Here is a 27,248-nt window from a genome sequence, read left to right as displayed (position 1 = left end):
TATAATGCGGACACTTAGTTTTGTGTCATAACAAATTAGTTTCCTCAGGTTACAAGTGTACCACCAAGAAGGCAAGTCAAGAATTCACACAATACCAGGTCGGTCACACAGACAGAAATAAGACGGCGTAATGGGACAGCAAGAATCTGGAACAACGCTGGAGGTCAACAGGAGAGAAGCTGGTGCACAGGCTGTGGTGATCAATTAGCCACAGCAGCATGAGATCCAGCTGATGCTGCGCCAGGGCAGTGTCGTTGCCAGAATGGATAGTGAGTTATGATATTGTTGCTCCTCAGTTTTTTTTTAATGTAGATGGGCGGTAATATATAGAAAACATGGCGTTACGTTTGAGGTTCATTTTGACATTTGCGTTGAAGATGTGAAGGTTGCATGATAACTATGAGAATGGTAAAAAAGACGTAATAATAAATAAATAAATGATTTATAAGTGCTGAAATAAATAAATCAAAAAAATAAATATGAATGAATGAGTAAAATGAGTAACATGAAAATATATATAAATAAATAAATGATTAAATAAATTATTATTACAGAATTGTATATTTATTTAAAAATATATTTGCTTATTTATGATGCTTTTTTAAATGTATGTATATATATATATATATATATATATATATATATATATATATGTCTATAGTTATTTGTCTATATATCTCCACTTGGTTGGGGAAAAGTAAATGTGTAATATTTAAGTCATTTAAGACAAAAATTATACATGTGCAGCTTCTATTTTAAGGTTCATACTTATACTAAAAGAATAAACTCAGCTTGATTCTAAACCTAACAGTATGGACACAGCACAAAATGCATACTGGAAGCTTTTATTAAATGAGATCACATGTTCTCGGACACTCCGTTCGATGTCAAGATAGTGAGATTTCCTCTGGCGTTCTGATCCGCCTCGATGGCTTCGAAGAGAGACTTGAAGTTCCCTGCGCCAAAGCCCTGAGGATAGAGTCTGTGTATCAAGAAGAGTATGAATGACTAGCAGTTTGATCTGCCCTTACCTGGTGATTATGTCTCTGGATGACCTCCAAGAACACGGTGGGTCGGTCCTGAACCGGCTTGGTGAAGATCTGGAGCAGGTAGCCATTGTCATCATAGTCCACCAGGATCTTCAGCTCCTGCAAGTGAGTATCAGATAAATGTTGAAGCGTACTGAATCACTGAAGGTGTTTGTCTTAAACCCCTGACCTGCAGGACGTCCAGGTCTTCTTGGATTTTAACACTTGAGTGCTTCAACGTCTCCCTGAGCTGCTGGTAGTAGGTGTCCGGCACAGACATGAACTCCATTCCACGTTCCTTCAGGTTGCGAATCTGATACATGAAGGATAGAATTACGTTTGATGCAGTTTGAATTACGTTTGTCTCTTGAATATTCATTTCTCAATACGGACTGCTGCGATGATGTCTGAGGTGTTCATGGCGATGTGTTGCACTCCGGCCCCTCCGTAGTACTCCACATACTCCTGCACAGGTAGAAGATTATCACACAGACTCCAGGATGCTTCATCAACTTTGACTTTTCACACCTGGATTTGGGATTTTCTTTTCCCCATGGCAGGCTCGTTGATGGGCATCTTCACAGTCTCCTCGTAGTTTGCCACCACGATGGAGCGCAGGGCGCTGAACTCGGTCTGAAGCTGCTTGTCATCCACCGACCAGAAGCGGTGAAAGAGGAGGTTCTGCCGATACCTGGACACCGTGAGTGATGAGCTCCTCTTTTTACGTGTGTTGTCTTAGCCTCATATTCACAGTTTGTGTTGAGAGATCATGAGTTAGTCGCGTTATTCCACTATACCAGTCTGACTATTCTATACAGTGCCAGTATAGTCACATGATACCAAAGTCCAGGATCAACCAATCATTTGCCTCATTTGGTGGGCTGCCTCTTCACGCAAACAAGATCCAGATGTGGAAAAAAACAGGGCCAAAAAATTGCAAAGTCATGCTGCTTTTCATGTCCTGACTGAAGTGAGTTACACAAGAATCTGGCACCCCGAGGCCCCGGTCAGCTCCTGTCGTAATTCCATTATAATTGATGTTCTCTTACCATTCCACCACTGGAACCATCTCATCGTCCGGCTGGTTCCCTACCACGTGATCGATGAAGTCCAGCTTGCCACTAGGTCTGCAGGGAGAAGTTATGATGTGGAGCTTAGTGGTTCAGTCTTGGAAGAGGACTGCTGGGTAACACTCACAGTTTAGCCAGAAGAGGGTCCTGGAACAGAGGTGGACTGAAGCCTGGTAGAAAGAGTCCTCTGTAGCCGTTCCTCTCCACAAGCGTGTGAGTTGTGTCACCGTACTGTCGCAGGAACACACATTTACACTGTTTCATGTCCCCTACATGTGACTATATGGAGTCTCTTACCGTCTGAAGAACAGCCAGCCTGACTTTACCAAACTTGTCCTCCAGAGTGAAAGGCTCTTTTATGATGGTTGCACCTCGCTCACGAGCTTTCTGAGAATGTAGAATGGCAAACATTGGCCTTCAAGCGGTGCGTGAAAAACATGTTGAATGCTTACCTCCACCAGAAAGTCACAGTTCTCCACTGTAAATGCAATATCTTTCACTCCGTCACCATGCTTGACTAGATGGTCCCCCATCTCTGGAAGACACAACCATTAGCACAGTGAAAAAAAATAGCCTCTTTCTAACCTAAATTTCAGAAGGTGCGATGTTAAAATGGTAGGAAACTACTGAAGCACGACAACCAAAATAATAATCAAGATTCAGTTTTTTGACTTGACATCGAAGTTGATGAGATAATGTTTGAAAACAAAAATAGGGCTATATATATATGATTCATTAAAAAAAAGATTGAAAGCCTTTAATTCTTCTTACTTGAAATCATATATTATGAACACAAAGCAGCTTGTGAAGTACATGTGTTTTTATTAGAAAAAAAGTAGCTTGTGTACCTTTGTTTCCAGGGTTCAGGGCAGACGAAAAAACATACATGATCTGTTGAAATAAAATAAAACATCTGACTTATTTAAACTAAAATGTCTTCACTCGTAGCTGTAATAGTTATTAAGACCAATAATAGCTCATACTGACAATATGGATTTATTTCCACTGTTCAATGACATTTTTATTACCTTTCCTTGCTTCACCACATGAGACACAACATCACGACATCCTGTCTCCAAACCCTTGTATGCCACAGGTTCGAATCCCATCTTGTTACAGTAATAGGAGGCAGCCTGGTGGAAGTACAGTATAGAACAGTAGTATCGATTACGGATTGAAAAATCCGAGTAACAGCGTCCTCTGCTGGTGACGATTGGTCAGTGGAGAATTACAACTTCATATATCTGGACAACATTTGTGAACCTCCACCCCTCTGGAGGGCCAATCGTCTCCCTCAGCATTTCATCTGTCCATCATCTGAAATGAGGCGACAGAAAAATAACTTACCTGCTTTGCATTTCCAACCCAGAAGGTCAGGTGGTCGAAGCAGAGGAATTTTCCCTGCTCATGCTGGAGATGAGACATGAATGTTCATAGTTTCAATGACATGTTTTAAACTCTACTTTGTACTTTCCGTCAGGTGAGTTTGGGTCCTACCTTCTCGCCTTTGTCGGTGTAAGTCGTCTGTCGGATGAATGCGTGAATATGAGTTTCAGCTTCGATTTAAAATAGTCGGTTAAATATGCTGAGGTTGAGTTCACTCACCATCTTGCTCTCTCGTGCTGCTGCGTGGGTCAGTAACTGCAGTGAAACTTTTAAACCCGGGCCCACCGATGACGTGAGGGTGAGTTGAGGGGAGGAGGCCGTGCTGTGTGATACAGCCCCTTTTTTGTTATACAAGGATCATGTGAAGATGAAATCATCTTGGAAACTGATAAGAAAATGATCAATACAAAGTCCTCATCTCCGAAATTATTTAAATCTGACTGACCAAACAGTTCATGAGTGCAGATTCAGAATGATGAACATTCATGAATCATGAACACTTTTTGGAAGCTGGAAAGGACCATATGTTTGTGTTTAAGGCAACAAGAGGAGGCTCGCTCAGTCTGGACTCTGATTGGCTAAGCCTTTATCCACTGTGAAATACCTAAAGAGATCAAACAAGAAACAAACATTAAAGAGAGAAGTTACGTTTAGCTGTGTAGCTTGTCGTGTAGTTAAACACTCACCCTGAGGGCGCCTATAGACACAGCCATTCATGAGACCCCCAATGATGAGATTAAGTCGAGATAGCACCTCACAAAATGAAAGAATGTCAGTCAGAATCTGAAGTTCATCCATCATAACCATCCTGTACTCTGCTGTAGCAATCACCCATTATACCAGAGTGAGTCCTCTGCTTCGCCAGCTTCTAAACAACTGTCCTTTCTAGTCATGAGTGTCCGTCAGGCTGCCTTGGCTGCAGGACAGTCTGCCTGACCATTTAAGACTTAAAAAGAACTGATGCTTTTTGCTCAATGTTTTGTGTTATGTTGTGCTTGTGTTTCAAGGTTTAACTGGTTTTTATTTAAATACAAATCTAATGAGATCAAAGTCAGAATTTATTAGTATAATATCCTCATCTAAAATAGTTCAATTTTCAAATTGTATGCTTGTTTTGTGGTCATAAAAACAAACAAAAAATGTGGTGAATAAATAAATCGCTTAATATCTACAGCTTAATCTACAGTTGGTTAAAAGATCTGATACGTTAAAAAAATTGAATTGATTGGAATGATTACATTTTTCACTTGTGACATTAAGACATGATTTTATTATCTTAAACTGTCCTGTTTTATTGTTGTCTAACATCCAGTTTGCTGATATTTTTGCTTTTAAAAAGTATTTTTCTCCATCTTACCGTCTTAATTTGATGATAGCTACAAGAGGAATTCAGTAAAATACAGCTCGAATTAGTGGAAAAAAATGTGAGAAGTCTTGTCTTTAGAGCTGCTAAAGGGACGGGAGGGAGAGTGTTTTTCTGTGGTTTGTTGTGAGCAGTGTTGAGTTACAGCGATGCAGCGCTCCGTCCTCTAATGACGCGGTGAAAAAGCCCCTGGTGTTTCCTGCAGCGTTGTCCCTGAGGACGTCTGTTTTCTGGCTGTGTCTCTTGGTGTTGTCAGGGAGACTCTCTTACATGTTATGTGGGCCCACATGTCATCATGTTTGGCTGCAGGTTTAGATGTTCTGAGCTCAGTCCCAGATCCATCTTCTCATCTGATTTCTCACAGTCTTCGGATTAGACTCTGGGATGGGTGTGTTGTTTCGGTTTAAACTCTGGAGTGTTCCTGAAGTCCCTGGTGCTCCTCGTCCCTGGAGACCTCCTCCTACTCCTCCTCTCAGAGCAGCAGAAGAAAGCAAACCAGCAGTCACAAGACGGGAAGACAATGGGTGAAGCGTCCACAGACTCCGACCATCAGATGAGCGTCAAATATCAAGTCGTGGAGGATGCAGGAGTGGATCAGCAGTCGACCACAGACGAAGGTGGGAACGATGAAGAGGCAGATAAGGAGGTGCTGGTGAAGATGCAGTCTCTGTTCCAGCAGGTACGTAAGCAGATCAGATCCCAAGCAGGGACCCCCAAGAGCAGTATCCTGGAGCTGGTGAAGCAGGTTAAAGACAGGCAGAGTGAGCTGAACGGTCAATCGGAGGAGAGCGACCCGAAGGAGGATGTGATCTATGACAATCTGGACAAGAAACTGGACGAGGCTCAAAAGGCTCTGAGAGCTGAGTTTGAGGAGAAGATGACGGAGCTTCGGAGAGAGATGCAGGCCTACACAGATGGAAGCCTCAGGGACCTGGAGGCCAAGCTTCAGAGGCCAAACCAGCCGGAGAGCAACGAGAAACCTGCTACTTCTGTACGCTCCAAGAAGGAGAGAGTGCTGACCCGAACCATGACCACCACCTTCTCCAAGAGCTCTGCCCCTGTCGCAGCCGGCCCTCGAGCCAGATCCCAGACTGTGACCAACTCGAAGGGGTCTCAGGTTCTGATGAGGGACGTGTGCAAGTGTCATCAGAGCTCCAGGCCTCTCCCACCGGTCGCCCCTCCGCTGCAGCCTCGCAAGAAATGGGTCAAGGCAAAACCAGCCAAGTGACTTCAAACTGAGCAGCTCACAGCCTCCTGTTGTCATCATCCAGTGAGGCGAAACGAAAAATGAAATTACCTCTTCATATTAATGTGAACGTCATGTTTGGAGTGATTTTAATCCTCATGCTCATTTATGATGGGGACGGAAGGGTTGTTTTGTAATTAAATTAAATGTATTTATTCTTTATTTATTATTTATTTGTCCCAAATTAAATAAAACATATAACTTAAATGTCTTTTTGTCGCGAAATCTTTTTTCAAGAAAATTAAAATGCTTGAACCGAGTACTTTGTGTCTCTCTTCTTCTTGTTTTCTTTATTGTGTAATAATAATAATAATGTATTTTAGGAAGCATGAAGCATAAGCACAATCTGGATTCCAACCATGGACGCGCATGCAGCACGGACCACTATTGGATGCTTAAAACCCTTCAATACGTTACGCAAGTAAGTTTCTTAAGAATAAGAACTGTTCTTGTTGCAACTCAATTCTTTATGTTAGTTCCTCAACATGACCAGAAGGTGGCAGCCGGACATCGGCCATTCCCCGTCGAGCGAGTTCATCCTCACTGCAGACTACGAGCCTATGCAAAGGTAATTAAGCAACGTATGTGTGTTGAATTCGGCGTAAATGGTTCAAGTTTGAACAGCTACAGTTTTACACTCTACACTTTTTTCTTCAAGTTTGCTCTGCTCTGTTTCCCACTGTGTTTGTTTGCTCTTTATTTGTGGTTAAAAGTCAAAAGATGTCACTCATCCCATCACTCTTTATTTATGTAGAATATTCCACACGTTTAAAAGGCGTTAGAGTTGGAAAAAAAAGATGTGCGTTCGTTGTTATTCAACCTTCAGATATATGTGAGACACCAAGCTTAGGAAATGGGTTGAGACTCTCTTCAGTTGAGCAGCTACGGAACCAGTCCTACGGCAGGACCGCCCACACTGGTGACTAGATTGGTGCTCCAAGATCACAGATCAGGTGACCCCAGAATAGCGCCCCCTGTAGCCACCAGGACGAGGCCCAATCTGGAAGGTTCCATGTGAGGAACATTCCACAATAACAAATCAACGTAAGACAACATGAAAGATGGTGAAAAGAGCAGAATACATTGATACAGTATTCGTGCAGGAGCGAGTGTATCAGATGACTCTGGACAGTTCATTACATGTCACACAGAACCAGACAGTCACTCACACACACATTCACAAATGTGGACATGCTCAAGTTGCCATGGAAACTGAATGTATGTTTTGGAAGTTAGGAGCGCGTCTGTGCTCAAAGTAAAACCCACAGGGAGCACGTCCAAACTGCTGGTCCTACTTTGCCGTTAGAATCAGTTTGGTGAGCCTCTTGTGAATGTTTACCTCGGGTGTTTCTGCGGGGACACCTGAGTGTCCAGCAGCTGAACTGGCACTGGCACAGTGGTGACAGGAGGCACATTAAGGCCTGATGAAGCCACGACAGCCCAGAGGCAGCAGCTCACAATGGACGGGATAGAGAAGCGGGTGAAGAGGAGCTTTGTGTCTGGGAGGGACTGCGAGCCCTGAGCAACCGTATCCGGAGGGGACGCCAGCCCGGCACATTCAGGTCTGGCCAAACCATGTCGTGTTCGGAAGCGGCGTCTCTCGCCTAATGATATAGAGCATCAGCTCCAGCAGCGGGGTTCATTACCATGCAGCGCTGAGCCCAACGTGCAGCAGCAACATTAACCTGCATCAACCTGCACATATGCTGGGCGTATGGCGGCGGATTGACCTTGACCTTTACAGTACAGTTTACAGTACCGACTTAATTCCGCTTGGGTGGAGGGGCCCGGCATGACAATGGGGGCTGGAGAGGGGGAAGACAGGGGGGGGGCACTCAGCTGTTGAAAAACATTTCCTCGTAGATGTGGCCGTTGCAACTCTGGTCTCATGTAAATGCTACGCTTTTCTTCGTCGTCGTTCTCAAGGTTCTGGTCAACAGCCTGCTGATTTGGGCACTTTTCGTCCGGCAGACGTAGCAATTAAGCGTGTGTATTGGAGACACACACACACATGCACAAGGCATGATCAGACATGTGATACTGCTGGGAGAATATCGATAAGTTTCTCTCTGCAGATTTCACAGAGATGTGAAGTTAATGTTGCTGAAAATGAGTCCAGCTTTTTTCGCTTTGCTGAGCAACAGCTTAGGCATGATGATGGAAAATACACGTACCCCCAAACCTCACATCTTAGAAACATCAGATTAGCATGGAAAACAAGCAGCACATGTAAGATTCGCTCTATAAGAGAATGTGATTCCCTGCAGACAAGAAAGTTCAAAGGCTGAGATATTCTTGTTTGAAAGGATAACTGGGGAGAAATGTGTGATTAGGTTTGTGTATAGATCATTTTTATTAGGGAGTTTTTTTGGACAAAAATATTAAAATTTTAAATAAATTTAAATAAATAAATTACTTTTCATTTATTTATTTATATGAACGAACGTGAACTTTTTTTCAGATTACATTTTTGCGGATATATTTTTTAAATATATTTTAAAATATTGCAACATGTGCATGACTTTCACAAGTTAACTCCAAAATCGGTGTAGAATTTAAACCAGAGGTGGGCAGTTAAATTTCCTCAAGGGCCATATCGGAAACTGTACCGGTTTTGGCCCATCATCACAAGAAAGACAGCAATGACTACAAAACATGATGGAAAAATATGCAAAATATATAATTACAACAAGGACCAGACATTCAAGATAAAAACGTTCAAAATATATTTTCAATATTCCTCCAATGTATTTTGATGAACAAGAAAAACACACAAAAATGGCCAATGAAAAGAAGAAAATTCTAGTCTTCAAACAAGAGCATGCTATATTTACTGCTGAAGTGTTGATGCTGACTAAAAGAGAAAGAACAAAAAAAGGAGCTCTGATTTAAACCCAAGGTGGATCCAAACTTGTTTGCCCGGATCAGAGCCTGGACTGTCTAGACTGCTCAAACTCCGACTCAGACTCTTTGTTATTAACAGTACACCGAGATCCCTAATCCTGGCCCGAGTTTCCCCTTTCAAAGCTGTCAATCCCTCACTGCCCTGCTGCCCACTAATGCCTCCGCCTGTAAACAGTCACATTTCCATCACCTCTCAGTTTGACATCATCATTTTTGCAACTAAGTCTGCTTGATAACGCTTGACTTCAAATAGTGTCACCAACTGAGCATGCTCAGTTCACAAGGAGCAGTGGGAACATCAACAGCAGATGAAATATTATTGCTGCTTATGTTACAGTCTGGACATACGCAGGGGGCAGGGAGTGCTGACATCATGTCCTATGACTTCTCCACTTAAAATACACCAAGGTGGCTGTAGAGATTTGGGACTGTAGCAGTTGCCCACGGGCCACTTCGAAGGACCTTTTTTTTATTACTCTCTGGAGGAATTTTTATTCTGTAGCAAGAGCATTTTAACAACTGATGGATGGAAGGGAGATGCTGTCGGGCTTTTCATCCTTCTGCTCAGAGACTTGACAGCCAGTATAGTTCAGTGAATTCCCTAATGTACTTTTATATTTATTTAAATTGATGTTTTGTAATGTTCTCCTCGTGTTCTTCAGAAGCTAAATTATTCTTGTCATTCATATCATTTTGAATTCATAAGACCCTATTGTTATTATATTAGAATGGTCCGGTTACTTTGAAGTCTTATTCCTCAAATTGATGTTTGGGTTTGTGGGGTTCGGCCAAATGGTCCTCACAAAAAAGGATAACCAGGTACACACACTCGCACAAGTTTCTCACACCATCTCTGTGGGGACCTCCATTGCCATAACCCTTTCCTCTAAACCCAACCACCCAAAACTTATAGCTGACCTTATTCATGACTCTGAACCCAACTGAAATCCAAGTGTAATGACTTGGTTATTTTGACGTTTTCATCCTCAAATTGAGGCTTTAAAAAAAATGTCCCCACAAGTACATGTTCCACCCGTTAGTCCCCGCAAGGATGGCTGTATAAGCACTCTCACACACTGGACCAAATGTAGCTGCACCCCCACCCTCACGTATCAGTTTGCTGTAGATTCACAGGTAGCAGGCAGAACGAGGGACACCTAAGAGTTCTTTTGATCTTACGGGGGTTTGGGGGAGCATGACAGAACCCTCCCCAACACGCTTCTGCCCCCACCCGACTCCTCAGGTTACTAATGGAGTGTAGGAATAGTTTACCGCTAAACTGGAGCGACACAAACGGGTAAACAAGTACTCTTTGTTGGAGCTGTAGAGAGAGGAACAGGTGGACTAAACGCCACAGAGAAAGTCCACGTCGTGTTGACAGGCTGTGGAATGCGTCAGATCTCTGTTTCAATGTGTACATGAACACACACAGACATAAACACACACACACACACTGACACACATTTGTCGCTGCCTGGGTGGGAGGCAGCATCAGTGAGATCTGAGCAGTTGTGTTTTGGCAAAAGTGCTCTGAGGTCTCAGTTGGGCGTGTCGGCTTGCAACAACACTGACGGCACCTGTGCGGATGAGTGGGAGGGACATACCTCAGCGCTCGCTCTGGTTGGGTCCTGCGCGGGGCTATTCCTTGTTTATTGGTTTTTATTGATTTGGAAATCAAATCATTTGACAGAAGTTGGTAACGGAACCCTTTTTTTTTTTTTACAAGAGCTAGCTGACTAGCGAGTTAGCGACAGTGTGTCCATACCCTTCACCCTGTAGCGCCCTCCTTTTTAATACCTCCACCAAGCAGGTTGCATTTTTGTTGTTTTTATGTGGTCAAAGTAACTTGTACAGTTATGGACGGAGTTGGACGGAAACTTCAGGATTTCCGCCAGGCTTTTAACTAGACGCCGTCTAAACTGCAAAACATGAAAAAATGGACGCGTTGTTTCCTCAACAGGACGCCCTAAATGTATTGTTAGTGCCTGTATAATGTCTAACTCGTAGTGTCAACTAACTGGTTTACATTAAATTGTATTTCTGTCCGGTAATTCCGCCGAATATCAAAAGATTCTCTAACCTTCCGCAACCGTATTTTGGCCATCGTGGTCGGCATATTTGTTTACTGCCGTAATCTCGCGGCATGGAAGCGCGCTGCTATCGATGGGATGTCTGACGTTGATGACAGGATTTCCACTCTCTTTTCTAGTTATAATGGTTTTAGTTATAGAGAAAATAGCTGGATCAAACACTACCAACTGCCTCCACAGCTGAGGACGGACTTGACAATGAGCCCTGGTGCTGCCTTATACAACACATCTGGGCAACACGCGTCTTCACTGCTAGGAAAATAAACCACGACGTGCCGCGCATCGACACTCCGTCGCTCGGCTACTGTACCATTACCAAAGCAGATGAAACAGGTCCTTGCAGAGAAATGGACTCCACCTGTTTCTTATTTATAAATGACTCACTACTGTTCTGCGGGTTTATTTACCGCTCTCCTCTCCGGTGAAGCCTCCATGAGAGGGAGAGAATAAAAGCTAGTTTATGAGCAGCTGCAAATAGAGTGTGTTATATACGTTGCTTCCTTAAGAGGCTGTCAGAAGCAGCTTGGCTCGTGGAGCACATCAGTTCCGTATTTCCAGCGACGTGTTTTGCTTCCCCTTGAAAACAATTAAGGGCCGTCCACACACGCTACAGGGCCACACACAGCCTTTACGGGCTCTCTGGGGCCACAACTGTTGTTTTTCCATGCCGGCCGTTTCCCCTGTGTCCCCCCGTGCTTTGGTCAGCTGCTGTTCTGGGTGACTTATCCCAAATTGAACTTGTCGGCTAATGGCATGAGACAAGCTGCTCATCCCAGTCACAACATCAAGTCCGGCCGGTCCTGCTCGCATGAATGAACCGACTCGGCCTCTGCAGTTCTACAGTCAAGCCCGTGTTGGTGTCAGGGAGCTGGTGATTTATATTTCGCTCGCCGTTTTTGGTTCTGGGTCTCAACTAGACTCATAAATCCACCCTTAAATGTTTGATCTCAAATTGTGACCTTCACAGTCACGTCACATATTTCAACAACTTGTCATAGTCACTGAAATTTTGCAGCATGTCACATGATCTCTTACTCCTACTCCACTGTTTTGTAAACACCAGCGGGAAGACTATTTAGATTGTTCTTTTCATTTTCCTGAAATAATCTTCTCTATAAATAAAGGTCTAGTTCTATCAGTCAGTGACTGTCGAAATTGAGTTAAATATATCTATATTGCCACTTAATTCCAGAAAGTGTAGACAAAGTTTCGTCCACCTGAAGGTTTAAGTTTGAGGCGTCACACCAACAGACCAAAGGATGTTTAAATTAAGGACATTTGGTCACATGTTTTAAGTGGAGGTGAATATATTGATTCCCTGTTACATGACATGGACAAGGCATCGCAACAAATGTTTTCATGAAGATCTGCCCTCACTCATGAACTGGACCCTAAGACACTGAAAACTGGGAAAGACGCGCCACCTTTTTTTTCAATTTTATTCAGTTGAAGCGTCTGTTTCCTTCCTCGCATCTGCAGGCTGAGACGTGGTCCGCTCCTCTTCAGCCGCTCTAACTGCCCTCTTTTGTCACCACAGACAGATGTGGACTTGTTCAACTGCTGGACCTCTGCCAGAGACCAAAAGTCCCACTTCCACCTCTTCAATGTCCTGACTATATGATGCTCAGCAACATTATGTCAAATTAAAGAACCATTAGGACGAGACTGCCGCCAGAACAGCGATAATGAAGGTGGGAATTGTTGCTTACAAACAACATGACTTCAAGTCCTTCAGTGTTGCCTATGCAAAACTTGCCTGCACAGTAGTTGCCCAGCTATTTAAGCTGTCATGTGACGTAACTGAAGTCATGAAGAAAGGTTTGAATCCAGCACGTCGGAAGTGACTTTCCCTACATTTAACTGGCCAAAATTATTATTATTTATTTATTATTATGATTATGATTATTATTATTATTAATAATAATAATAATAATAATAAAATTAGCGACACCTTGAGTCCCATAATGTACTACAGCAGTTGAAGCCATGTTGTTTCAGTGAAATTTCTTATATGGTCAGGATCAAGCTTGAGACAGTGGAAAATAAACAAAGCCAGCTATGTTGTGATAAAACAACTGCCAAATGACTCGTACATGTCCAGTCTGTAAACAGCTTGAAACACATCACTTAAAGAACTACATAAATACATCAGGCTCCGTGAATGTTAGATATTTTAATAGTCTTAGTTCAGTTATTTAACTACCATTATAAACAGTGTTTTCTCCCGCTGTATCGGTTCCTGCAAATACCGGAATCCCTTTCCTTGAGCAGTTAAAGTACCAGCGATGACTCAAGTGGCAACTCCAATCCACATGTGGAGACCTCGCATAATCTGGTTAGAGTCTGGATACTGACTGTGAATCAATAGAGATTAGAGATCTATTAGTGAGGAGGTGCAAAGGCATTCATAACAAAGCATCGGACCTCTGGAGATACTGATCGCTGAAATAACAGGCGGGCGTCGCAAAACTCCCGCGAAACTAAAACTTTCTCTCCGACTGACAAAACACCTCACACACAGGTCCATAATTCATAGATCAGGTCTTTAATGAAGTCACAGTTAGTTACATTAATGTCAAAAATAGAACATATACATCAAAATATAACATTCTTGAAGCCCCCCCCCTCCGCCAGTGAAACCCTCCACACCCGCCCACTGCAGCTCCACAACAACATTTGTCAACTGCCATCTGCCTGTCTGCCCCCCAGTCTCCTCTCCACAAACTATATAATTAAGCTGCAACACCTTTTCTCCTCTGGCCCGCCCCCCTCCCCCCCAGCAGCCGGGGACCACCTCAGCAAACAACAACAACAACAACTGCTCTGCTGGATGTTCCTGCTCGCGTTTATTAACAAGTGCTTCCACAATAAAAGAGTTCTGATGAGGATTCTGTCCAGCTTCTCTTGCGGTTGGTCCAGTGTAAACAGGTTTCCGTCCCATCATCATCATCTCCTCAAGATTTCAGAACACAGAGCGCAGCGTGAGCAAAGAGAGAGACACTACAGTAAAAATAGATTTGTGTAGGTCACTTTAGGATTCAAGTGAAGCGTCCTTGAAGACTCAAACAAAGTCTTCTTTTAAAGTTCAGCAAACAAAAATAGAGCTGTCTCCTCTGAGAAGTTTGTGGACCACACTGGTGATGGAGTTCAGCCCGCTGACTCCAGCTCCCAAAATCCACCATAGTTCATGGATCCTCCTCTCGCAGCCAGGACTGTCCAGCGGCCTGACTCTGGGGTCCGGGCCTACACCTTGGTGGCCAGAGACTGGACCTCTGACTTCTGCGTCTGGGCGCTCAGCGTGGAGGACATGGAGCTCATCTGGCCATGCATGGCTTTCTTCAGGTTGAGCAGGCACAGGCACTGAGATCGGAAGCGCAGGTCGAAGAAGGCGTAGAGGAAGGGGTTGAGGCAGGAGTTGACGTAGGCCAGGCAGGTGGCGTAGGGGTGAGCCAGCAGCAGGAAGCGCAGGAAGCCGCAGGAGCTGGGCGCCAGGTTCAGGTAGGTCAGAGCGTCCATGCTCTTCAGCACATGGAAGGGCGTCCAGCAGATGGCGAACACCACCACCAGGGTGGTGATGATCTTCAGCAGCCTCTTCTTCTTCTGGTCCTCTTTGCGCAGGTTGTTGAAGTGGCGCGTGACGGTGCAGCCGATGAAGCAGTAGAAGATGGTCATGGCCAGGAAGGGCAGGAGGAAGCCCAGCGCGGAGGAGGACAGGCTGAGGCCGGCGATCCACAGGTACTCGTGCCGCTGGTTCAGGGTCACCAGGCTGAAGTCCATGGCGCACGTGGTTTTGTTGCTGTTGTGGTCATTGACGGTGGTCCGGAACAGGAGGGTGGGCACCGCCAGCACGCAAGACAGCAGCCATATGGCGCCGAGCGAGGCCAGCATGGTCCCCCGCGACCTCAGCCTGCTACTGGACAGGGAGTGCACGATGGCCAGGTAGCGGTCGAAGCTCAAGCAGGTGAGGCAGAAGACGCTGGCGTACATGTTGACCAGAACCACGTAGCTGCTGACCTTGCACAGGGCCACTCCGAAGGGCCAGTGGTAGCCCAGGCCGGTGTAGACAGCCCAGAGGGGCAGCGTGACCACGAAGGTCAGGTCGGCCAGGGCCAGGTTGCCGATGTAGACGTCGGCGGCCCGGCGCTTGGACTTGGACCTCCAGACGGTGAAGATGACCACGCCGTTCCCCGACAAGCCCAGGATGAAGATGAGCATGTAGAGGACGGGGATGAGGGAGTAGGAGGGCTCCCACTCCGAGTAGTCGCAGGCCGTCTCGTTGTCATCGTAGTACTCGTAGTTGTCGACATATTCCCCAGTGGTGGTCTCCATGCTGACCGTACAATCCTTCAAGGTTGCGTGACTCACAGGAGCTGCTGCTCTTCACAGGCAGAGGGAGACTGAGTGAGTGGCTGCTGGGCTGGGTGCCTTTTAAGGGCGACCCTCCCAGGACGACCCCCCCACCCCACCCCACCCCTCCTCCTGCTGCTGCTGCAGAGACCCCTTCCCCCTCTGATGCCGCCTCCTCCAGCAGAAGCGCAGCAAGAAAGCCTTCTTTCAACTTTTATCACTTTTTTGTCTTTTTAAAAAAAGTTTTTAAGTTTCTGTCCCGCTCAGGTGCGCATGCGCATTTAAAGTCCATATACTAAACGAAACGCACTTCAAATCTCGCGTCTTGAAGCTGCGCATATGTTCAAGTTGAAGCGTTTTCGCCGGTAAATCCACATCTTCACCAGCTCGGTGAGTTCAGTCAAACTATGCGGAGAACAGGTCCGAACACCTCCAGCTCTCTTTAACATCACAATCACAACGACGATCGTGTTCCGACACTTTCTCCCGCACGCTCGTAAATCAAACGTACAAACGTCACGAGCGCTGGACACCACCTCAGAAACAGCCGACAACTCTCCTGAACACCCGAGGATTATTAGAGGCAGGTTTGTTTGAAGATGAGATTAGAAGTCAGCGGGTCGCTGCACACGTGTGTCAATTCAATTCTCAAGTCTGGAGGATTCATTTCCATGAGAAAAGCGCAAGTAAACGCAGCAGTATGAAACAACAACACAAGGAAGCCTCGCATCAACCGCTTTGTTCGCCTCATTTCTACATGTATTCCTGCGCTTTGTCCTCTAACGACCGCTGAGGGACTTGTCATGTCAAATGACCCTTATCGCGATTAAAAAAAAACTTTCCAAATTATTATTATTATTATTGTTTTTATTGCGAAATATGGAGGATGATCAGAGCAATATTAATTAAGTGATTAAGAAATAAAAAATAAAAATGATGATGATCGCACTAATAATAAAATGTAAAAGACTGCATAATAAATAATAAATAATTATTATATTTTTTATTTTATAACTACATATAGTTATCCATGTGCTTCTGTAACTACTGGTCTAACAGGACATCTACTTCTGCAAACGCAACGACAAGTACTACGATTACTGCTGCCACTAATACTTACTACCATTACTTCAACGACTACTTCACTGATGTAAACAACTATTTGTTATTGTATTACTGCTTCCACAACTAGATCTGCTACTGAATGTACAACGACTCCTTCTTTGGGTTCTACTTTGACAATACTACATGCTACTTGCTAACTTTTTTGCTATTACTTACGCTGCCACTTACAACATAACAATATGACATCTACTTACTCAAATACAGCGTCTAACGCTGATACTAGTATCACAACTTCATCTGCCTCTCCTCCTCCGACTACTACTACATTGAAAACTTCAACAACTTAACCTCGGTTGTCTGCACTTCGACTTGTGCTACAAATACCTCTTCCAATATCACTACTTATATACAACTCCTCTGAAAGTATATAAGTGTCTTTGACCATAAACACCACGAACTGCTATGACTTCTACCCCACTATTACTACAACAGTAATAATAAGTCATCTGCTTTTCCTCTGCTGCTCCTCTATTAAACAAACTCTCATTGAAATTCATATAAAGATTCAAACTGGCAGCGTAAGTCTTTCCACCTCTCACCCACCAGGTGGGTCCCACATCTACCTCACCCCCCGGGTGGTGGGAGGATTGGTGGCCTGCTGCTTGCATCTCTTGGACAAATAAATTAGCAAATTTAAAAAATAAAGGCCGGTAGATAAGAACCAGATGGTGAGATTAGACCGTCATCTTGGATCCCTTAATCACAGCTTTTATAGGCGCCGAGCCTCAGATAAGGTCTCGGTGCAGACCCAGAAGTTGGGTCTCTGAGTGGAGGGGGGGCGGAGGGGCAGGTCCTCATCATCCAGGAGAGAAGATGCTCTCGCCAAAGCAAACACAAGTCACCATCTGAACACAGACTTGGGCTGTTGCGATACAAGTGCTAACCTCCGGTTGGACAGCACAGCGGGCGATGACGTCGTCGGTGAGCAGCAGCAGAGTTCAGAGTCGGATCAGCTGCAGCCGCGCTCAGGCGGAGGAGGCAATGATGAAATGTGTAATCTGCGACCTGACGCCTGTTTGAAGTTTGCAGATTCACTCGCTGTGTGATTTGTGTCTCTCTGGTACAGGACTCACAAATCACGCTCGCGGAGGTCAGAGGTCGTCTGGAGGCCCGGCAGCGCGGCAGGGTTGCTAGACTTGAGCTCACGCTCAAGTAATTCATCGTTGGGCTGATGACAAAAAAACGCCGCCTGCAGTGGCAGGTTTTCACAGGGCCCTGCTAAGTGGTGACTCGACAGCGTCAGACCAAGTCACACTCCAGCGCCACGGAGCCACCACACACACCCGGCCGTGCGAGGGCACGACTCCTGCTGGGGAGCGTGACCATGACTTGCAGGTTAGCGGGGAGTGGGGATGTGCGCCGCCGCCTGGACTCATTCTCATGTTGGGAGTTTGTCATTAACTTGTGTAATTAACCCATTAAACTGGAGGCCAGACACACACACACACACACTCTATCTCATCGCCACATCTGCACGTCCTCCACCCAATCATAGGAAACATTTGGCTGCTCTATTGTTTGGTTTTCTGGGAGCATTTTCTTCTAATTGCAAACGCACATGTAGCCAAAGCTTTGGGTTTTCTGTGTGTGTGTGTGTGTGTGTGTGTGTGTTCACACAGAGAGAGCAGACAGTTGTATTTCCACTCCGTCCATGAACAACTTTGAACTAACCCATGAAAGAACCCTCTGCAAGTTCCAGAAGTCACAAATGGATCACCTCTTGAGTCAGAAGCGTTTGCAACATATGCTGAACACAAATGGAATGCACCACTTTCCTCAATGAGGGAAACACCAATGAATTCATAACAATGAGTAGGATGGAATGTTTGACCCTTATGGGGACCTCTCATTGCCATAACCCTTTCCCCAGCCTCTCACCCTAAACCTACCCAAACAGATGGCTAACCTTAACCAGGACTCTTAACTCAAGTTAAATGATAAATTATGTTTTCATCCTCAAACTGAGGCAAAAGTGTCTCCCCAAAACCATAAGGTCCCCACAAGGAGGTGTTTTGTCCACACACACAGCTATAACTATCATTATTATTATTCAATACATTCATTTTAAAAAATGGCGAAAAATAAGACAATAAGAAAAAGAACTGATTTTGATCCACAATATGTGTTGAACATTGTTAGGTGGAGAAGACCAGCAACTCTTCTTGAGAGTTTGAGTCATCTACTTGTCTCACATCTGAGCCAGAGATGAGTCAATGTAGGTCCACTGTCATCCCATTCTTGGACTTAGTTCCTCAGTAAAATGAAGGTAGCATCCTATAGAAAATGTCCCACTGCTTCTGTTCCTCTGTGTGTGTGCTGAGTGCCTGTAGGGCTCATAGAACATGTGATCCTGCCTCAGACTTCCGTTTAGCAGTGAAATTCATGACAGTATGTAATCTGACTATAACTCATGTAATGACTCAATGCGGTTTGTGCTGAATTAATTGTTATTAAACATCTTCTTTAGTAACCCAAAAAATTCATTTGCGGTTTGAGAATGTAAACTTGTGAGAAGGTCAACCATGTCCATGAATGAATTTAGATCACTGTAATGCCATATTATCACGGACCCACAGAGTTTGTGAGTCGTTTTGTGTTCGGTGTAGCTGAAATGACTGAGCAGTGAAGCAGCGAGTCCCGCTGAGTCCTGACGGTCTGCAGCTTTTATCTGCAGCAGAAGTCGAGACGTCTGCGGCGCTCAGACACTTGGTCTTCACATCCATATCAAAACCCAAACATTTGCTCCTGCCAGAGCCCAAACACGGCGCCTCTGCCAAGCCGTTGTTGTTGCTGCCGAATGGAAGCACAACGTGGGTTGATTTATGTTTGGGCTTCCCTGAACACGCTTTGGTTTGATGCTGAGGACTTTAGTTTCTTTCACTGCAAGACTGCGATGTGTGCCAGGGACAGTAGCTGTCTCAGGAACACCAGGTCACAAGGTGTTTCCCTTCTCCTTTCTCAGGACCCTGGACCACCTCCGCACCCATCCTCTCTCCAAAACCCTGCGTGTGTGTGTCGATGGACAAAACAGCATCACAGGATGTTCTATAATTGGACAGTTTGTCGTCTCCAATGAGAGCCTCAAGACAGCTGCTTGTTTTATGACTCCGAAGGTAATTTAGTTCAGCTGTAAAAAAAACAGCCTTGTTTCCTTAACGAAAAAAACTTGCAAAAATACAATCAAGAACGTGCTGATAACCTCCTCTGGTCACATGTTTAAATGTTTGAAATAACAAGAAAAGGAAATAGTGCTACATGATCTGTAATAACAGGCTTTAAAAAGTGTTTAAGGCTCCTCATTTTCTAAGCAGAAACTGAGGTTTAAGACTGTATTTCCCTTAATATATACATTCAAACTTGATTGCACATTGAAATATTAATGAATATTTGTTTAAATATAATATATTTTTTATTGGGGATGAGGCGTATGGAGGAGCCTTGATCTTATGTCTCCTTTAAGTATTTAGAGGTTTCTTTGTTTCTACAAAACAACCAGGAAATATCGGTTATGAAATTTAGGAGGGGAAAAAAAGTTTTCAAAATGAGATTCTGATTCATGCGGAACATGTCAAAGAAATACAATACTAAAGGGAATGACTGAAAATTGTATCATTGTTATTATTATATATTATATTTACATGTATTATATCATTGTGAGTACGACGATTTAAATGTACATTTAAATCGTTACTTTTATGTAGATGACTGAAAAATAAAAATAAAAAACATCATTAATTTGGTAAAACTATATGAAATAAATTGCTGCTTTTTAACTTATATGTTATTGTAAAATATATTTTTTATTCATATTTGGATCAGTATTTCTTCTTCGTATAAATTTATATAATATACAATGCTTTCATCAATAGATTCATTGTTGTTGTTGTCACCCTGTTTTCTAGGAATTTTGTCTTGAAAACTGAAACCTGACGTCGCAGTCTCTTCAGCGTCAGACCTGGCGCTGCAGCTTCAAAGATGCGTTCAGGTAAAACAGTGATTCATGTGTTGGCAGTAACGTGAGCTGAGAACAGCAACAGAGGCAAATGAAGATGACAGAGAGGACGTGAGGAAATAATAAAGGGAGCCAGGACAGAGCTGATGAGAGGACAGCCGCCACTTTTCTGTGCGGAGCAGAGCTAATGACAGGGATCAGGAGTCGGGATCCCCAGACTCCCAGAGTCTTCCCTCATATCCCAGGAGATCTGCGGGAACGTGGCTCCGCTCAGCCTAGAATCTCCCAACAAAACAACAACCTTGTGCCTCTATGGGGAGAAATAAGTTTCATTCTTGAGAGAATGTTACAATATTATTAAGAACCTATCAACAGACTTTGCAGGTAATGTGTTTTTATTTTCGTAAAATCTATTTAGTGCTCTGTTCAGACCCAAAACTTGATGGGATGGATTATGGTTTCATACTGCACTGGTGACTAGGGAGAATCATGGAGAATATAATGGCTCTAACTGCTGTTGCATTTAAATATGTGATATCTATCATGTATTTCTTATGCCATGTCACCACATTAAGCCAGAACCATTTAGGGTCCAAAGCTAAGCTAAATGGTTGTTGACATGTAGTGAGCCCAGATAGATCGTGCTGATAAACAGGATGCAGACATTGAATTATGTGCTCTTAAAGTAAACCATAAACCAAGTCAAAACTTTGCCAAAAAAACACCACAGGTTTGCTCCTAGTCAATAAAGCGGCGTGTTAAGCCTCAAGTTGGAACCTCTCCAGATCACCTCTAAAAGGGTCTTTCATGGAGCAACTAAAATCAGAAACATGTCCTGTCTCACGCCACGGACATGCCAGGAATATTGTAAACTATTTATATCATTCATGATTTACAGTCAAAATGACGCCCACTGCAGCAGTTTATCCCAGGCAGGATTATTTTTCTTACTACTAGGTGTGTGTGTTTAGTTAAATGGATGCAGTGGCTTGCTGCGTATGTGGCAGGTGGTCAGCGCAGGTACTGACTAATAAAGAGTATTTCCTTCCCGTTAACAGTGGTCTGGCCTTCAACATTCTTCTGCTGGAGGAGCTGCGGACGCCTCGCCGTGGCGACGGCGTGGCGGAGGCGGCCCTCTCCTCCTCATCTGTCAGCTGTTTGACAGACAGCAACAAACTGTAAATCAGTCATCGCTGAGTCGAAGCCTCAGCCCCTCCCCACTCACTGCAAACACTCCGAGTCTGCCTGTATTCACCTTTCACTGCATCCCCCACTTCCCCTACCTGTTTACCCTCCAGCTGGGTGTCGTGGTTCGCTAAACTCTTATACTAATATTCAGTTCAAAATATGCTGACAGCATCCCGAAAGTGCAAAAGCTTGATTCACAGTGTTGTGTGTGTGTGTAAAATGATATGTCTTTTTGTTTAGAAAAGATTTGAAAATGCACTAGTAATAGCTACAGAGATAACTGATATTTATCAGCAGAGTGGTAACAATAACAGCACCGTCACTGACCGTGAATGTCAACTGTTAAAATGCAACAATGTTTGTGGACATGACATTTGACCAGAGTGGTTTGGAAACAGACATCTTTTCTGCCGCTCATCAATAGCATAGTCTTTGCTGCGAGCGTATTTGCATCACCAAATATTTTGAAATTCCGCAGCAGTTTTTATCTTTGAGAACAATATAATGTCTTTTAAGCAATGTTTTGTTGGCGCATTAATTTGACTGACAACAACTGGGCTTATCAACCAAGCATTGTTCTGATCTTGGCTGTATTTACAACAGTTAGTGACTGCGCTAACAGCAAAACAAGTCAAAACACAATGCACTGGGACACTAAAGGTGAAGATCAATAACTGAGAATCTCATTCAAATCTTATTTTCAAAAGGAAAAAACATGAAACACAACTTTTTTTGTATGTTTTTGACGTGTTTGTCAGACATTTGCGTTTCTACTGAATTCTGCTGAAATGCTTACTCACTCACAAGAATAATGGTGTTCAACATCAGAATAGAAGGTAACATTTTAGAGTGAGGAACTCATATTAACTACACTAATAAATAAACTAATTACCATCTTATTAATGGTCAATAATCAGCTATTATTAATTTTTTATGAGTGAACCTTTGGAGCTAGTCCCTGGCTGAATTGTAGCCAGGCTTAACAAAACGCTAAGGACTGTTAAAGGGCCACATTAGAAGCTGTTGTGAGGGGCCATCATCACAAGAAAGATAGCGATGACAAACATGACGGGAAAATAGCCAAAATAAACACTTAAGTAACAAGCACAAAATTAACCTAAGAAGATGAAATGTAAGTAAGGATAGTAAGAAGTGTAAATATGCCATGAAACCAAATGAAATATTTCATTTTATATGCACTTAATTTGAATATAGATTGTAAACAGACGTTCAAGATAAAAAGGCAATTCATTTCGAAATATATTTTCAATATTCCTTCCATGTATTTTGAGGCCCAAGAAAAATGCACAAAAATGGCAAATGAAAAGAAGAAAATTCTTAAAACAAGAACATGCTGCAAGTGGTGGTGATGACTAAAAGACAAAGAACAAAAAAAAGTTTTAAAAAATGACAACATATCAGTTATAGTTTTAGTCTGACGTCAAAAGGGCCACGAAAAAACAGACAGGGGGCCGCATATGGCCCCCGAGCATGCACTTTGCCCAGGTCTGAAGTGTGACTGAATTGGAATGGAAACCTTATTTCAAATATGCAAATGATAGCGATTTGTCCTTTGTGTTTCTATTTTTCAAAACCAAGTTTGTCGAGTCGAATCTCAGCTTCTCTCTGGATCCAGATGCTTTAAAACCCAACTACTTGAGAAGGAGTCAAACAACAAAATTAACTTTTACACAGTGTCGACAACTTTGATGTGTGTGCGTGTGTGCGGGGGATGAGGGGGGGAGGGGGGGGTTAACAGAGCAGGAGTGAAAACATCCTCTTGGTCCCTGTAATTGTTTTGGCATCTGTTTTGCTGTTGCCATCAACCAGACTGGCTGAAAACACGCTGGAAACAATTCCACTGCTTCTTACTTCCTTAAATCAAGCAACTGACTGACTGATGTCCGGATCAGAACCTGGCCTTGTCCCGCCCACCTCCCATTTCTGCTCGCAGCGCCGGTGACCACAATGGCCCCCGAGCAGACGATGAAGACATTAGCGCATGAACTGGCGATTGTTATCAGGCCTATTCATGAGCCAAGGTCCCGGACGGTTCACCAGGTTCCGTCAAAGGTCCTGACTTCAGGCCATCAATGAAATCAGACTATCTGGCTCGGGAGCGTGGCCTCTCCATTATACTCACACTACAGGTTTCTTAAAGAGGAAGTGGGACGCTGTTAAAACACAAAGGCTCCAGATGTGAGGCCCCTTCAAGCACATCTCAGCGCCTGCCTCCAGCTGAATGCTGACAAATTGGCCTTTAACATTCCCAAAGCAGGGCTAAAGTCAATGTCAAAGCCATGTGTCGCGGCGCGGAGCCCTGGGTGGGAGAAGGATAGCTGCCTCCGAAAAGAAGCTGGGACACTAAGAAAATATTTGGACAGAGACCGGGACCATTTCAGCCTCACGAGTGGGCTGAGCCACGGACTTGGCTGTCAGCACATGTTGTGGCGACACGCTTCACTGGAGCTCTGGGACTGGGAGAACAGGCAGAGACGAATCACGTCTTTTTCACTATCACTTCATTAGAAAGATATTTGCAAACTGTTGATATCATAAGTTATATAAGCAGTAAGGGATAAGAGCTTTTGAGAGTAGAACATTTTACTTCAGATCCAACGTCTTGCAGGCATCTTGTGTGTTTGCCCTGCTGACCTCACCTGTCTTTTCCTTGCTTTTCACGCACTACCCTGCTGTAGCTGCAACTCTGAGTATTGTTATATAGCAGTGGTGCCCAACCCCCGGGCCGGGGACCGGTACCGGTCCGTGGATCAATTGGTAAATAATAATTCATTATTTCCGTTTTGTGTATTATCTGAGTCCGAGGGGTCTTTTATTTTGAAAAACATTTTATTTTGACGCATGACCGGAATCTCCACTTGAGAGCCAAAATTTAACCCACAAGCTCGCAACATGAGTAGGAAACAGCCGTTTCTTTGAGAAGGGGAAAAGGCTCAGTGAAGAGACATGAGAAGAGCCTACAACTTCCAAGAAGAAGAAACAGCGTTTAACAAACAATACCAGGAGTCGTACTTGAAATATAGATTGATCGGGGTCGTCTACCATCACTCCCAGATGAGACCGTCTCAATTTATCCATATGGGGATTTTAAATTTTCATGCACTTTATATGAGCAGAGTCAGAGAGTATGAGAGCATTGGTCGAGAGGACGAGAGTTTGTGAGTCTTAGTTTATTATAGAACATCCAGCAGAAACAGTGGTATTGAGATTCCTACAAAACACACCACAATTTCTCACATAAAACCCACATGTTTGCTTTCCTATAGTTTCATGACACATTTTCTTTGCAAGTCTAATTCTGCTTCAATATTTGATCCTAAAATTCCTCGGCTGATCGCCAACCCCATCTACATGTGGTTGGCGTCCATCAGCACATGAGCAACGTAACCTCAGTCTGTATTGGGTTTAATCATCCTATGGGAAGCAAAGAATATAAAGCACACCACTCTCTGGACTGGTGAGTCAGTATGTGGTGTCGCGAGCTGCAGCCTCAATTGAAAGAACGAATTCAATATTTCAAGGTTTCACTCTCTCTCCTCACAAATCATGACTTCTACATGTCATGATACGCATGAAACACCTCATGGCTGTAACCCAGGAATGCAGAGGATACGAGAAATACTATCTCCGCCACCTGTGAGCTCAGTACATTCGCCAGATATTTGGGCACCGCAGTGACAGTGAGGCTTTACTGTGCTGGATCACCGTGGAATCAACCAGCTAAAGCTTCAGATGACAGGAGAGTTTTGTGTCTCTTAAACCTTTTGTTTGGGTATCGTAGACTGAAATACTGCTGATATCATAGTTTTTCCTCTCAAACTACACATTCATGGAGGCTCCAGACATTTGCAATCTCGCTTCAGTTCATGGTTGCTGAGCTGCTTGAAACACGTTGTCAACATTGTGTGTTATGAAGCTTTAGTGGTCATTTTCTTCTGTAGAGTGTTGGGATGGTGAAGTAAACCTTCAAAGCAAGTCACATGTGACCCCCATAATTCATGCTTCAACCTTTAAAATGACAAAGGGCCAGTTAACTATTTGACTTGGAAAGTTCTCACTTGTTTCCCATTTTCTACACCGTGGCTCTCGAGGTGCCGTCTACAGCAAGTCCAGACCAAGAGCACATTTGTTGGCCTTGACCAGACCTGATGCGGTCTAAGGCCTCTGTCGCTCACCTGCTTGTCAGCGTTGACACTTTGGACTGGAAGAAAAGAGGTTTCACCTTCTCTTGGACTCTTTTTGACGCGACACCGCTGGTCAACTGGACATGGTGCGACACTACCTAAGACTCAAATGACTCACCATGATGTGACTCTTACAGGGACCATTTTGGGTTGAAAGCACGGCAGATCTATCCGGGATGGTGGGACTGGCTCTCCGACAGGACAGGGATTCTAATCCTCTACGGGCATTGAGGCATGATGTTCAGGCAAGAAAGTTTTCAGTCCAGTAACAGCAGCCATGTTGTTTGTTTACCCTGTGTTTTCCTCCTACTTGAGCTTACTGTGTGGTTCAGACGGTACAACTTCATGTTTACCCCCACCTCCAACTTCCTCCCACCCAGACCTGACCGTACCTCCAGTACCCAAAGTTACTCCCCTGTGTGGACCTATCAACTCCAAAATAAAGTAAACGTTATTTTTTGTCTGTTCTGTGCAGGAGAACATGTTTCAAAGCCAGTCTTCAGCTCAAACATGTCCTCAACTGAGCACATAGTCCAGATAACTTGTTCAACTTTTGCCCTCCGACCGTAAAGAGCCAGCAGATTGTAAATTCATCAGCAGCCCGTCGGGACTTCAAGAGACATTTGTGTATCTCCGGCAGGTGGAACGCACCTCTGGGACATCTGTGTTCACCTGTGCAATGGAAGATGAAGCACGACTCGAGAGAAATGCCTCTTGTCACCATGTTTCCCACCAACTGTCCACGAGGGTCTTTAGCGGCCGCGCTCTCCGAGTAAAAAATGACCCGTGTTAAACATGTCAGCGCTCTGACGCAGTTTAATCGATGGATGTGGGATTTGGCATCGGAATACGCTCCCGCTGCTCAGCCCTTCCTGCATTTGTTTGTCCTAGCTAGGTTTGTAGCGAGCGACTCTTGCGTGGCAGGTTTGCCTGACTCATAAATTCAGTGTGAAAATAGTGATTATTGGTGTTTTTAAATGCAAATGTGAGACCAATAGGGGCAAGTCATTAGTATCGTGGAAACTGACTGCCGTCTTTACACCACGGAGGAGGTGGTTCCAGCCCTGGGGGCTTTAGGGATTAGCCTGGGAGACGGCAAGTCCAAACCTGATCGGCCAGCATCACTCCACAAGCCAGGAGAGTCCACTTCAGTACATTAAGACACCGAGAGAGGATATGAATTCGAATACAACAGTCAGACTTGGTGTTGTTTGAGTTCAGGTGACATGATTCAGCACCCTCCCTCGGGTTTTATCTGGATGGCTCCGTTGAAAGGGTCAGACTCTTTGTGACGGCAAGATCAAGGTCACAGGGGTTGTGAGGGGAGGAGAGGAAAGGAGGACA

General features: G+C 44.2%; 2 protein-coding genes across 2 annotated transcripts; both read right to left on the bottom strand.

Annotated features, from left to right (window-relative positions):
- Positions 1–835: 835 nt before the first annotated feature.
- Positions 836–3,756, bottom strand: hpdb (4-hydroxyphenylpyruvate dioxygenase b). The gene is made up of 14 exons (XM_053871823.1): positions 3,704–3,756; positions 3,596–3,622; positions 3,446–3,508; positions 3,127–3,231; positions 2,947–2,989; positions 2,551–2,633; positions 2,396–2,485; positions 2,226–2,329; positions 2,078–2,155; positions 1,557–1,719; positions 1,422–1,493; positions 1,219–1,341; positions 1,032–1,148; positions 836–969 (listed from the first exon to the last, which is right to left on the bottom strand). The coding sequence occupies exons 1-14, from the start codon at positions 3,704–3,706 to the stop codon at positions 859–861; spliced, it is 1,182 nt and encodes a 393-aa protein (XP_053727798.1). The 5' UTR covers positions 3,707–3,756; the 3' UTR covers positions 836–858.
- A 10,111-nt stretch (positions 3,757–13,867) lies between these two features.
- aplnra (apelin receptor a) lies at positions 13,868–15,475 on the bottom strand. Its single transcript, XM_053871112.1, has one exon. The coding sequence runs from the start codon at positions 15,414–15,416 to the stop codon at positions 14,331–14,333; it is 1,086 nt and encodes a 361-aa protein (XP_053727087.1). The 5' UTR covers positions 15,417–15,475; the 3' UTR covers positions 13,868–14,330.
- Positions 15,476–27,248: the final 11,773 nt, after the last annotated feature.

This window comes from Synchiropus splendidus, chromosome 7 (genome assembly GCF_027744825.2).
Source record: "Synchiropus splendidus isolate RoL2022-P1 chromosome 7, RoL_Sspl_1.0, whole genome shotgun sequence".
Taxonomy (NCBI): domain Eukaryota; kingdom Metazoa; phylum Chordata; class Actinopteri; order Syngnathiformes; family Callionymidae; genus Synchiropus; species Synchiropus splendidus.
Note: the sequence above shows the minus strand (reverse complement) of the source record. Positions and strands in the feature narration are given on the sequence as shown.

Coding starts and splice junctions, on each gene's coding strand:
- hpdb (XM_053871823.1), bottom strand. Junction 1,494..1,556: donor AAAGAAAATCCCAAATCCAG/GTGTGAAAAGTC, acceptor CTACCTGTGCAG/GAGTATGTGGAGTACTACGG. Junction 1,149..1,218: donor AAGACCTGGACGTCCTGCAG/GTCAGGGGTTTA, acceptor ACTCACTTGCAG/GAGCTGAAGATCCTGGTGGA.
- aplnra (XM_053871112.1), bottom strand. CDS start 15,416: ATGGAGACCACCACTGGGGAATATGTCGACAACTACGAGTACTACGAT.